The following is a 14945-nucleotide window of genomic DNA, read 5'->3' on the forward strand; positions in this document are numbered from 1 at the left end:
GTACTTGAAACAAGAATATTAAATTAATACGAACATTCTGTTTACTTACAATATAGAGTCCACGGAAGAGAAGCATATACTTCAATAAAGATATCACATTTTCTTGAGAGAAGTTTATCCGTTATTTGAATCAAGTAAAAATTTTATTCATCTAGAATAATCGTTTACTTCAAAAAAGAATTTGTATTCTTGATGATTACAATTAATATTATTTTTATTTATTTAATTTTCTTTAATTCTTTAGTTCCTAAGTGGAATGTAGGTTAGGAGGTTTTCGTGCGCGGTGCGGAGGGGTACAGTTTAGAATATAAAAATTCCTGTCCTCAGGTGGACTCGAACCCGGTTCCTCGTGGTTATGAGTCTGACACTTTATCACTAGGCCACATCTCTGATTATATTCGTAGTGCTGCAGTATCTAGTTTTCACAGAAGTGATTCATTGATTTCAAGTATTTCATATTCTTACCTAAAGAATCAGTAAATATTTAAATCAAGCTTATGTGGCTTTTCTTAGATAAAGTTTACAGAATATACTTGAAATCAATGAATCACTTCTGTCAAAACTAGATACTGCAGCACTAAGAATATAATCAGAGATGTGGCCTAGTAATAAAGTATCAGACTCATAACCACGAGGAACCGAGTTCGAGTCCACCTGATGACAGGAATTTTAATATTCTAAACTGTACCCCTCCGGACCGCGCACGAAAACCTCCTAACCTAGAAGAATGTTGTTCTATACAGCCAAGTATTTCATATTCTTACCTAAAGAATCAGTAAATATTCAAATCAAGCTTATGTTGCTTTTCTTAGATAAAGTTTCAGAATATACTTGAAAGAAGAATAAATTCTTCTTTTAAGCACATGATGATAAGCTTTTCTAATACTTATGATAAGTATATCTTAAAACTAATATTAAGAAAATATTCTTTGTTGAAGAAAACTATTACTCAAACCAAATAAAATAAAATGAGTAATTGCTTTTCTTGGCTGTAGAACGATATTTTTCTGTGTGTAAGATTGATGAAATTTAGATGGTTATATTGTAAGCATCTTAAATTTAATTATTCAGATAGGATGCTTATAATATAAGCATCTAATTTGCATCAATTTTAGAAGGACCAGAATCCATGGTCGAAACTGGGTGACGATTTGTCACGACGATTATAATCGTTGCCAGTATAGTCGATTAAAGTCTTAATTAGGTTAATTATTGATTGGTGAAGTAAATGCTACTTATTCGGTTTTAATCTTTAAATAATGCACCGAGTAAAATATTGTAAGTAACCATACCGTACAAATGAAATTAATTGGAAAATATTTAAACTGATCGGTCCTGCTATTTACCGAGGAAGTCGGTCCTCGCATGTAACGATACGTCGTAGAGTACACATTTTGATTTTGGCTGTAAGTTTTTGGTATTTCGCATTACAACATTTTCGCGAGTTAATCCTTGAATAATGCACCGAGTAGAATATTGCAAGTAACCGCACGTACAGGTGAAATTAATGGGAAATATTTAAACTGGGCGATCCTGCTATTTACCATTGCACCGAGGAAATCAGTCCTCGCATATAACGATACGTCGTAGAGTACAAATTTGATTTGGCTGTAAGTTTTTGGTATTTCGTAATGCAACATTTTCGCGAGATATTATAAGTATCCTATCTAAATAATTAATTTTAGGATGCTTATAATATAACCATCTAAATTACATCAATTTTAGAAGGACCCGAATCCATGGTCGAAACGGGGTGACGATTTGTCACGACGATTATAAACGTTGCCACGATTATGATCATTGCTAGTATAGTCGATTAAAGTCTTAATTAATTTAAGGATTAACTCGCAAAAATGTTGCATCGCGAAATATCAAAAGCTTACAGAACCAAATCAAAATTTATACTCTACGACGTATCGTTGCATACGAGGACCAATTTCCTCGGTGCAATGGTAAATAGCAGGACCGACCAGTTTAAATATTTCCCAATTAATTTCATCTGTACTTACGGTTACTTGCAATATTTTATTCGGTGCATTATTTAAGGATTAACTCGCGAAAATGTTGCACCGCGAAATACCAAAAACTTACAGTCAAATCAAAATTGTACTCTACGACGTATCGTTACATACGAGGACCAATTTCCTCGGTGTAATGGTAAATAGCAGGACCGTCCAGTTTAAATATTTCTCATTAATTTCATCTGTACGTGCGGTTACTTACAATATTTTACTTGGTGCATTATTTAAAGATTAAAACCGAATAAGTAACATTTACTTCGCCAATCAATAATTAACCTAATTAAGACTTTAATCGACTATACTAGCAACGATTATAATCGTCGTGACAAATCGTCACCTCGTTTCGACCATTGCACCGAGGAAATCGGTTCTCGCATGCAACGATACGTCGTAGAGTATACATTTTGATTTGGCTGTAAGTTTTTGGTATTTCGCAGTGCAACATTTTCGCGAGTTAAATCCTTAAATAATGCACCAAATAAAATATTGCAAGTAACCGTACGTACAGATGAAATTAATGGGAAATATTTAAACTGGGCAGTCCTGCTATTTACCATTGCACCGAGGAAATCAGTCCTCGCATGTAACGATACGTCGCAAAGTACAATTTTGATGTCGCTGTAAGTTTTTGGTATTTTGTGGTGCAACATTTTCGCGAGATATTATAAGTATCCGATCTGAATAATTAAATTGATGAAATTTAGATGCTTATATTATAAGCATTCTAAATTTATTTATTCAGATAGGATGCTTATAATATAACCATTTAAATTACATCAATTTTAGAAGGACCCGAATCCATGGTCGAAACGGGGTGACGATTTATCACGACGATTATAAACGTTGCCACGATTATGATCATTGCTAGTATAGTCGATTAAAGTCTTAATTAATTTAAGGATTAACTCGCGAAAATGTTGCACCGCGAAATACCAAAAACTTACAGCCAAATCAAAATTATACTCTACGACATATCGTTACATACGAGGACGAATTTCCTCGGTACAATGGTAAATAGCATGACCGCTCAGTTTAAATATTTCTTAATTAATTTTATCTATACGTTCGGTTACTTGAGAGCTTGCAATATTTTACTCGATGCATTACACTGTACAGCAAGAAAAACCACAAGGACGAACCTTGCGGCATTCAATAGTTTTTTGGACGCAGAAAACGATCTCGTTTGGCAAATTGCTCTATCACGTCACAATTTTGACATATTTGCAGTTAAATTTGCAAAAAATGGGTTATTTTAGTGTATTTTGGCATATTATTACTACGATATGTGACGAATCGGAAAAATTTAATCACAATCAAAATTAAGTATGTTGTTAGGACTGTCAGCTCTTAAAACGACTTTTTTTGTTATGGTTAAAAAGATATTAATGATTAACGTAGAGTCTGTTGCATTAAAGTTGCGACTTACATAGCTATTAAGGATCGATAAAATATTTTTTATGTTATTCAAAAGGTTTTTCAGATCGTTGAAAACTAATCTAATGTCAAAGTAGATAAATTAAAAAAATGGAAGAGTTATTATTATAGCAGATGTTAAGGGTAAAAATTCGATCATTATATTAATTTTGATATCTGCCATATTGGCTTTGCCATTTTGAATTTATTAACTTTGACATAAGTTTAGTTTTCAGCGATCTGCAAAACTCTTTAGGTTTAATTAAAAAATATTTCATAGATCCTTAATAGCTATATGTAAGTTTCAACTTTAATGCAATATACACTACGTTAATCATTAATATTTTTTTAACCATAAGCAACACAAAAAATTTATTTTAAGGGCTGAAAGTCCTAACAACATACTTAATTTTGATTGCGCTTAAAATTCTCCGATGCGTCACATATCGCAGTTATAATATGCCAAAATACACTAAAATAGCTCATTTTTGCAACTTTAACTGCAAATATCTCAAAATTGTGACGTAAAAGAACAATTTGGCAAACGGGATCGTTTTCTGCGTCCAAAAAGCTATCAAATGCTGCAAGGTTCGTTCTTGTGCTTCTTTTTGTTGTACAGTGTAATACGTCGCTGGCAACAATTTTTGAAATAATAGTATTAATAGTAATTCTGCGTATAATTTCTGTAATCAGTGTATACTATTTTCTGAAAGTAAAAAAATATTGTATAATCGGAATAGAAATGCAAGACGTGTTTATTAAAAGTAAAAGTTATTGTAGAATTCACGATTTTCTTCTATCATTTTGCAGAAATTGTAGAATTTTACGATGAAGATTGGTGACACACGGAAACTTTTGAGTTTACTGAACTCGCAATAATCTTTTACATTATTATATATCGATAGCTTAGAGAAATAGTTAAAATTCTCGCGGTCCTATTAAATTACTAAGCATGAAAAGCATTTTTTTTTTATATAATAGTTTATATAATGTGTACAAACGATAACTAACTACGAAATACGATGTAAATAGCTATTGCAAGAACATGTATATTGCATTTCACGTTATGTATATTGCTTATAATCAGATTTTTATGTATTTTTTAGTGTTACCGACAATTAACAAATTATGTAAGGAAGCTTAATTTTGATATATCTTTGTATTTTGATTATACATATAGAAAATACTTCCGGAATACAAGTTAGGATGTCGATGTACATCAACGTATATGTATGTACACATCGCTTATGGTTGGTCCCGACATATGTCGAACCATAAAGATATATATATATATATATATGTACAAGAAATATATATATAAGAAATTAATTTATATATACAATTGGATACATTATTTAATATGTACCATATTTATCAGGGAGAGTTGAGAGGCCACAACGTGACACTGTGGTTTGGTCGATCACCTGGTATGATACTCATCTCGTCAATAGCTAGCATACAATCTTTCTCTCGATCGTCAGTAAATTCAGAAACTCGTTGTTTTAAGATGTCGAATACTTGTTCACAAATGCTAGGTTGAAAATCAATATCCTCGCATCTTCTTCGAAGCGTTTGTTCCGATAAAGTAAGTTCCGGTAAAGGAATGCTTTGACTTAATATTTCCTGGTAACCGCTATACCACATGACAATTTCAATGTTAGGGCTTTTGTAATTGTATCATCGAACCATTTGCAACCTCGTGCAGACGGCTTACGGAGAACTTTAATTTGATCAGCATTGAGTATCTTTTTATAGTTCTTGGTTTGTTTCAAGATATTTTGTTTTATTAATTTTTTATTATCGTGCATCAGTCTTTTTACGCGTTTTACGAGCAAATGTGCTTCGAAATTACTAATTTATTAATTATAGTATTTGCTTGCTGAAGCTTTAATTTCATTTCTTCAGCTTCTTTCAAAATGTTTTTTATATTATCGGCTGTAAATTGCGTGGATATGTCTGCTTCTGGAATATGTGTTGATGTTCTTGATACCGGATTTTCGATATCTTCGGATGTTTCTTGTCACTAATATATATGGTTCATTAATATTGCCAGCTGTCAATTCTGGTACCAAATTATTGGAGAAATCTGCTTTATTAGTATGAACTTCGGGTTAAACAGATAATGAACTCATTATTAATCATAAAGCACTAATAACATGTACATTTTTAAAGGCACATACATATGTTGTTAATGACTACATTCAACTTATGTGCAAAGGAGCAGAACATGTCATTTACATTTACTGCAGTTGTAATATTTTGATTTTGGCTTAAATTCTGATTAGAAAAAATTGTTGGAATTGCCGTACTTTTCAGTTTCTTTTTACCGTCAACACGTTCTTTTTTCCACATTTTAAATGCAAACCCAGCGAGAAATGACCCATCGAATCGACGTCTAATTGACGTCGAAAACGTATATCGAAAAGTAATTGAAATATTCATCGATTTCGATTGATTTATGGCACAACTTTCGATGACTTTTCGACTCAGAATAAATCGATTTCGACTCGATATTGATTATTATTTCCTCACTGCAGATATGGACCGATTCATCGTCTCCGATTAACATGATCCTCCGATTAAACTCTTCGGCTCTTTCTAAGGGGGGGGGGGAGATCCATAGACTTGCAAGTTGTGAGGAGAAGACGGATGAATTGATGAGGGGGATTATTTAAAAATGGGAGAATATCTCTTGGAGATTGAGGAAAGGTTTTCTCAAAATATTTGACTAAATAAGAGGCTTTACTGCAGTACAATCCGCAATTAAATATTACATGGTTAATATTTTGCATTGGGTTGCCGCAAGGGCAGCGTTCGGCTGATAACAAAGAACGAGACGTCTGTCGTAGCGTGGACATAAAGTAAAGCATACATAGAAAAACGTAAGACGTAAAAGACTGTAAAATATATAGCCTTTCGCAACTTACGTTATTCTCTACCTTATTTTAGTCTATTAACAGCTTTCCGAAGTTCCGATCACGGACTTATATCCAATTGCAGCACTGCTGTTTGGCGCCGTCGGTGCTCAACGAAATATTCCCTTAGGAAAATTTACTTTAAAAAACTTAAAATAAACTAGAAAGTTTACCAAAGAAATTACTATTGATAAACTATTGATAAACTAGAAGTGATTTCGAACCAAACTTTAAGTATTTCTATAATATACTTTAAAGGTTACTTTAAGTTAACTCATGCAATTACTATTAATCACCCCAAAAAAAATATTCTGTCATTTAGTGGCTCCCACTTGATTTTAGAGGATTTTCCTCTGAAATACGGTCTCAAGAAGATATTTTAAAATCTAGAGGAATATCCTCTAACCATGAGACACTAGACTTAAGATTACAGTCCTCTTAATACTAGAGGACACTGATTTCCGATATTCACCCGGAATAAAAAAAAATTATTTATTTCGAAATTTTATTACTATTTTATAACTAAATTTGTTTCTTAAGATGCAGTCTATGATTATAAATATTTTCTCGTATTTGAAAAACACACTTACCTTGGTGGGATTCGAACTCGGGACCTCTGGATCGTGAGCCAACTGCCTTACGTGGTAGACTACTTCTTAATTTGATGTAAGTGTTATATATAGTCTACATATGTCATAACCAGCGCAAATATATAATTTTCCAAAAATCATCTTAAGAAACAAATTCAGTTTAAAAAGAGTAATAAAATTTTGAATTGGATATATGGTATAATATTTCTTAATGTCTCGTGTGGTGCAAGTGTGGTGAAAAAGGGAACTTGTCTTTTTAAGTATACTGTTGAAACAACACGCATAAGTTAAAATTAGCTTTAAGTATTACCTTTATAAAAAGTAAAGTTAAAGTATATTTATAAGTATTACGTTTGTTAAAAGTAAATTTAAAGTATATTTGCGACTTGCTTATAAAGTTTTTATTGAGGTTAATAACTTAAAGAAAACTTTACGCTCGGCTGTCAGTATACTATTAGTCTACTATTATACTATTAGTATACTATTATTACGGCTAGTATACTTTATAATACTTTAAAATACTTTAAGTAACTTTAAAAAACTTTAAGTAAATTTTCCTAAGGGTTCAAGTCGTTGGCGTCGTTGCTCGGTTGCCGGGTTGTTTGCGCACGCGCAGCAAATGGCGGCTCATACATATAACGCAAGTAATAAAAAGCTGTGTTCAGCAGAGAAAACTACTTTGCAATTGTTGTAAAATTTGTGAATGTGATTGGTGTATGCTTTTAATTTTGGCCGAAACTAAGAGTAATACACCAATCAAATTCACGAATTTTACAACTGCAGTTGCAAAGCAGCTTTCTGCTGAATACAATTATAATTAGTATAATGCCTGTATATAGGTGCCTATATATAAAAACTTTTTTACTTTCTGTCTTTAATATTTATTTTTAATTATTTAATTTTTTTATTTAATTTAATTATGTTTAAAAAGTAATGGCAAACACGGCAGGTTTGTCTAGAATTCTTAAATAGGTGAGCGACAGAAAGAGAGTTCCTTTGAAGTCAATTTTGTCTTTATTATGTGTAGTTATCTTTACAAAAAAAGAAAATATGTTGACGTGAAAGAAATTGAGAGTAACTAAAAAGTTTTTACATTAGTTGAAATAAAAGCAAACCAAATGAGTAATCTGTCCTGAAGATAGAATAGAAAATAAATGAACTGAAATAAAAAACCAGATCTTACAGGACGGAATTAAGATGTCTGGATTACTGATTGAAAATGTGAGTCCGAATGTTTACTGAAACGTAATACCGATTATGAAAAAAAAGAAGAAAAAAATAAAAAGAGAGGGAGGCCTCTGCATTAATGTCTATAAGATCGGTTCTTGGGCTAGAATTTCAAGCCAGAGCCATAAGAATGAAAATAATTCTCAGATCTCAAGACAAATATAAACTCTAGCAAAGGCCCTTGTACTTTTTTGACTAATGTCTGTCTTCAAATATGGCGTCCCAATGAGAATCTCTTAAGGGTCCCGCTCGCTGGACCGCACTCCTCGCCTCGATCCTTCTTCTCGGACGCTAGCTGCCGCAGCTCTCCCTTTCCTGGCGGTGAGCTCTCCCTGGTGATCCGACTCTCGCTCGGTTGGTCTCCAGAACACGCACCGCAACGATCAATCCGTCAAGAAAGAGGTAACGGACTCGACACGTTCGAAGAAACGCAAGCAAGTGCGGCCATGACACCTAACGAGTGAGGAAGGAGGCGGGGGCTCTTTGAAAGTGGCGACTCGCGCGTCGCGCCATCTAATGTGAAACGATCGGGCATTGTAAAACGCGAAAAGAGCGCAATATCTGAACAAATTATTTAATTTTTAATAAATCCAATTATTAATATTTATTTTCATAATTAAACTTATTTTTTATTTTGATAAATGTAAATACAAATATCTTATTGTATTAATATTTAATATTAATAATTTAATTAGTTGCTTAATTTAACTTCTTGTTTAATAAATGAGCGGATGTAGTACTGAATATGTACCTATTATATAATATTTTAATTTTCAAAATTGTCAAATTACAAACAGAATTTTGTTGTGACTTTTACAGTTATAAAGTAACTATTTAATGGAAATGGAAGCCTAAAAAAATTAATATTGTAACGCAATTATTATAATGCTCATATCATAAAATATTTACATTATCCATGTCTGCTAATACAATATAATTTTTTATTCATATTGCATTCTATATAATATCAATGTTATTATACATTTGACAGGCAAATCAAAATATTATAGCTTCGAATCGATATCGAAATGATGAAATATCGATGTCTTAACAGAAAATACATAATTTGCCTGTTTACAGTCTCGCGCGATGAATGTATGTCACAAATAATCTCTTTTTTTTAAAAAAAGTCTTATAGCACAAACATCGAAATAAGCTTCAAATTTCGAGCATTATTTCGATATGATGTAATATCGATGATTTCGACGTCAATTAGACGTCGACTCGATGGGTCATTTCTCACTGGAAAATGTGTCTGTTGGATATTAATAATATTAATACAGTTGTCAATGTAAATGTTAACGATAAATAAAGCTTACCTGGCATATAAAATATACTTTGGAAGGGTCCAAATCATTTCTGCCAATATTTGCAATTCATTGTCGCCTCCTTTCCACATCTGTCGGAAGGCAATGCATCGAATATTTCTTCTTTGATGAATTGGAACATTTTTTCACACAACAATAAGGCATTGTATGTTCTGTAATTCAAGTTTATTTTAATAATACTTTAATAAGAATCAATTTTACATATGTCGTTAAAGTTATTTTTAGGTTAGAGAACGATTAACTTTTATGTATTGTACTAGATTCTTTTAAAGAATTATGTAATAAGATAATGAAATATTTTGCTACTTATTACTTACTATCTTCACGTCTTCTGTAATCAGAAAAGCGTTATGTTCAACAGAAAAGCTTCGTCTTACTACTAAACTTTTCCCACCACACATATACGCCATTTTGTGGGGCTTTAGCCTAGTTAGCCAGACTCTGTATTCTAGGGACTCTATGCAGACCGTGCACTGCAAGTCACTGTCGCAGTGCATGACAGTATACATATGTATGTATACCCTAAGAGCAAAAAGTCGACTTTAAGTCGACTTGAAGTCGACTTCTACCGAAACTGACTTGGCAGAAAAGTCGACATTTTTAAGGACGAAAGTCGACTTTAAGTCGACTTGAAGTCGGCGAATGTCGCAAAAACCACCGACTTAAAGTCGACTTCCCGTCATGATGAAAAGTCGACTTCCCGTCATGACGAAAAGTCGACTTCCCGCCAACTTTTAAAGTCGATAAAATAAACCGCCGCGTACGTCTGGAGGTCGATTGTGTATCTTGAAACGAGGTAAAAATAACAAAAGTTAACAGATTTTATTAGATTTTGATAAATAAAATCGTAGATACGCTAATGAATTTTCTCACTTTTGTAATTTTTACCTCATTATTTCAAGATACACAATCGACCCCTTGCTGGAGGGCTAAAACTGATGCATTTCAATTTTTTTTCATATATAAAATAATTTAATTATCTAAAAAACTGTATAATTACAATCCTAATGTTTTATTCTTAATTACAAAGGCGGCCATATCTGTGCCACTTCTGCGTGCGCGGATTCCGGCAGCCACTTCTGGTAAGCTGACAATAACAGAACTAAAATTAAAACATTCCAGCGTTAATCGCGAAACAATATGCAAAATTAGCTATATAAATATATATCATATTATTATCATAATGTTGTAAATATATAATAATATTATATATATGGGACGATCCACGTCACTTTTACCCCCCATCTGTCCAAAATTGGTATGGACGGATTTTAATGACCAAGGGCGGAAAATGTTTGTCTTGAAAAGAGCTTTCGAAAGGCGTGTGGCATATATGCGCAATTCAACATGGCGTCATAGTTATGGCTGCTTAAAGGGATAAATTCAAAATTTCAGATCCAACATGGGCAGATAAAACGGTGAAAAGTAACTAAATTCATGTGAAACTCAGTATTTGGGAAATTTTGGGGTCGCTGATTACGAATCTGAACGTAAAATTGTGAAATTCAAAATGGCGGATCCAATATTGCGGATGCAAATATGAGAAACGGACGAAAATTCCAGTAAATGATCTGAAAACTCTTACTGGAAGGTTTTTTGGGTCGCTGATCACGAATTTGTAGCTAATTTGTTAAAAAACAACAGACAAACCGTGTTAATTGAAATTCTACTCTTAGCGTTACCCAGAGATGACGGCGTGGACGTGGTAGAAATTCATCTCCTTTGGAGTGCTTTATTTTCGTGAGTTTCCCTGGCCTCTCACGCTTCGGGGTGCTTTATTTTCGTGAGTTCCCCTGGCCTCTCACGCTTCGGGGTGCTTTATTTTCGTGAGTTCACCTGTACTGTAGAATGTTCAGTGGTTGCTCACTAGCAGAGTATTTCATGTACTGTAATCTCTTATCAGTACTCTGCTAGTGAGCAACCACTGAACATTCTACAGTACAGGTGAACTCACGAAAATAAAGCACCCCAAAGCGTGAGAGGCCAGGGGAACTCACGAAAATAAAGCACCCCGAAGCGTGAGAGGCCAGGGGAACTCACGAAAATAAAGCACTCCAAAGGAGATGAATTTCTACCACGTCCACGCCGTCATCTCTGGGTAACGCTAAGAGTAGAATTTCAATTAACACGGTTTGTCTGTTGTTTTTTAACAAATTAGCTACAAATTCGTGATCAGCGACCCAAAAAACCTTCCAGTAAGAGTTTTCAGATCATTTACTGGAATTTTCGTCCGTTTCTCATATTTGCATCCGCAATATTGGATCCGCCATTTTGAATTTCACAATTTTACGTTCAGATTCGTAATCAGCGACCCCAAAATTTCCCAAATACTGAGTTTCACATGAATTTAGTTACTTTTCACCGTTTTATCTGCCCATGTTGGATCTGAAATTTTGAATTTATCCTTTTAAGCAGCCATAACTATGACGCCATGTTGAATTGCGCATATATGCCACACGCCTTTCGAAAGCTCTTTTCAAGACAAACATTTTCCGCCCTTGGTCATTAAAATCCGTCCATACCAATTTTGGACAGATGGGGGGTAAAAGTGACGTGGATCGTCCCATATATATATATATATATTATTATAAATATATAATATCCACAGACTTTTATACTAGACCACTAACATCTATAAACGCACTGCCGAAAAGCTGATGCGAGTGCAAGGTGCAAGTGTTAGTGAAGGGTGCGGCCATATTGAATTAACAATAAGTCACTATCGGGTGTTCAGTTGCTCATGATGTGCGTTTATCTGCATTCGTTATTACAGTACATAACGAAGCAGGCGAATGTTTTTGTGTTAAATATTGGTACATGTTATCAATAAGTTTGTAAGTCATGCCTTCGACGTGTAGCGTACTTGGATGCCGAAATCGAACCACTACTCCTGTAGTATTAAACCCTTTCTTTTGGACATTCTGTATATGCCAGACTATTGTATAGAAATCTTGTATAAAACCACTTGTATAGAATAGTAATATAGCATATCTTGACTAAAATCAACATGGCGGCAAGCATCACGGGCGAGATGTCTGTCAGCGGTCTAGTATTGTATAGAAGTCTATGATAATATCTAAATATTATTTTATAAATTAAAATCTCACATTTTTTATCCAAACCCCAGATTTCTAGCAGTTTGTGTTTGGACACGACTCCCTGCGACTGCAGCGTTTGTACTATTGCTTGAGTGCGTGGTATCAACCTGAAAAAATCGTATTGAATTGATGTAATCTATTCGATGAATCAACGTGAAATCAAAAGGAGATAGAATAACGATTTACCTGGCCCATGACTTGGTGATGCTCCCAGGTGTCGTCAGCAGCGACGGGACAAATCGTTTCAGCTTAGGGCACACTTGACCCTCCAAGAAGAAATACGCTAACCACTTGACACCGTCCACGGATGCTCTATATCCATCGATGGTAGTGCCCATTCGGCCTTTCCGAATGTACCAGACACGCGGCAAATGATCTTCCCGGTTCATTGATTATATCTATAAATATCTTTATAAATAAGTAGGAAAAACATTATAAAGCAACAATTGTGATAAAAATACCTTGGCGGTGGATCAACCAATGGTTCACTAAGATGGCATAGCATGGGCGAATTTCGGCAATCATTCGGGTTCTATCACCGTGACACCTCGCATGTACATCTTATTCGTTTCGTACACCTCTTTATAAACCACCTATTCCGGACTGATTTTCCGTAGAACGCACGAAGAATGCATGAACACAGGTTCCTTCATTTCTGGTGTTCTGAAAGATGATACAGAATGGAGAGGTCGCATTCAATAGGTCTTAATTATCGATGATAATTAATAACACACCATACCTAACCTGTAAGCATGTTTCCACTTGGCCTTATCCTGATCCTCTTTTACCTCGTCGGGCAAAACCTTTCTCGCGACTTGATCCGCCATACCTGCAAGAACTATCTGGCGTCTTATCGTGTCCTGTCTCGCGGCACGTATTCCTCGCACTCGCGTAAATTCTGGTCCACTCATCTGGTCCTCCAGCCTCCTCGAGATTTGCCGCCATATTGATGATGCATGACGCGCCGCTTGACTGTTTTCCGTCTTTTTATAAGTCGACTATTTAGAAGTCGACTTTTAGTCGACTTTCCGCCATTTTTAGAAGTCGACTATTTAGAAGTCGACTTTTAGTCGACTTTCCGCCATTTTTAGAAGTCGACTAGAAGTCGACTTATAAAAGTCGACTTGCCGTCGACTTTCCGTCAACTGTGCTCTTAGGGTACGTATGTACGTGTGCTTCTGCGCTCAATGCAGATAGTGCGTTCAGCCGGTTCAGCGCGCTATCATGCTATGTTTACGCGAGCGTTACTTCTGTAGTAACTTACGATAATTCCTCCGCGTAAACGGGATTTTGTAGTAACTTACGATAATTCATTCGTGTAAACGAGTGAATTATTTATAAGTTACTACAGGATGTAACGCTCGCGTAAACGTAAGTCAATTATAACCTAGAAATGGATAGTGACAGTCGTGACCGTCGCCGCGTCGTGACAGATAGTGAAATATATAAGTATTGACCGCAGGGAGCTGATGCCGACGAGATTTTTAAAAAGGAAGGTGTATCTAAAATCGCACACGTACGTATATGCTGTCTTGTAAAAGTTGTCAAACTATATGTTTACGCAAGTGTTACTTCTGTAGTAACTTACGATAATTCCTCCACGTAAACGGGGTTCTGTAATTATTGAGGCAGATAGTTTATCGCGTAGTGAGGATAAGAGCCGCGAGGAAAGGGTTGCGCCACCGTCCGGGCAGCATAAGCGAGAAGCTAAGAGCCACCGCACAAGACTCTCGTATGGTCACGTAGCGTAACGTAACGTGAGCCAACGCACAAAAAACGTATTGGTTACGGCCGTTACGGCGTTATACGTTTCTTGTGCGTTGATCTACGTTACGTTACCATGCGAGAGCTCGTGCGGAGGCTCTAACAGATACGTTTCTTGTGCGTTGACTCACGTTACGTTACGCTACGTGACCATACAAGAGTCTTGTGCGGTGGCTCTAAGAGTTGAGCACTCGATCGTTGGGGTATCTTCGACAGAGCTCGGGTCTCTAGCAAGAACGCCGGGAAGCCTGTGTGCTCCCCAGCTGTTAACCGTCGACTCTCGTTCGTGATAGACGCATTGCTTCTCTGGTGCTATTTGAAATAAAGAATACTTGTTAAATACGTATCGTTTATTTCTAGCTCTCCGATCCTTCTCTCACATATTCATCATCATTAGGAAGAAAAGTTCTAACAGGTTATGGGCCCAGCTCACGTGAACTGCGGTCTTAATTTGTGAGAAAGGAGAGAGCTCGTAAACGCGCGAGAAGCCACAGGTGGCGGCCATATTACCGTTCGGTCGAAAACGTGCGTGGAGTGAAACGACGCGAGTGATTTGCATCGAAAATGTCTCAAGACATCTCCGCACATA

At 35.3% G+C, this 14945-nt stretch overlaps 1 protein-coding gene across 2 annotated transcripts; it reads right to left on the minus strand.

The window, feature by feature from the left end:
* Positions 1-10443: 10443 nt before the first annotated feature.
* LOC139776164 (probable ATP-dependent RNA helicase DHX37) lies at positions 10444-13542 on the minus strand. 2 transcript variants are annotated; one of them, XM_071712682.1, is made up of 5 exons: positions 13332-13542; positions 13054-13255; positions 12779-12990; positions 12602-12699; positions 10444-10581 (listed from the first exon to the last, which is right to left on the minus strand). In XM_071712682.1, exons 3-5 carry the CDS (start codon positions 12979-12981, stop codon positions 10517-10519), a joined length of 366 nt encoding a protein of 121 aa, XP_071568783.1. In that variant the 5' UTR covers positions 12982-12990; positions 13054-13255; positions 13332-13542; the 3' UTR covers positions 10444-10516. The 2 variants fall into 2 exon arrangements, with proteins under 2 accessions (XP_071568783.1, XP_071568782.1); XM_071712681.1 differs by having other exon boundaries at positions 10444-10596.
* Positions 13543-14945: the final 1403 nt, after the last annotated feature.

Source organism: Temnothorax nylanderi, unplaced genomic scaffold (genome assembly GCF_030848795.1).
Source record: "Temnothorax nylanderi isolate EJ_2023f unplaced genomic scaffold, tnyl_v1.0 TNYL_tig0113_pilon, whole genome shotgun sequence".
NCBI classification, from domain to species: Eukaryota; Metazoa; Arthropoda; class Insecta; order Hymenoptera; family Formicidae; genus Temnothorax; species Temnothorax nylanderi.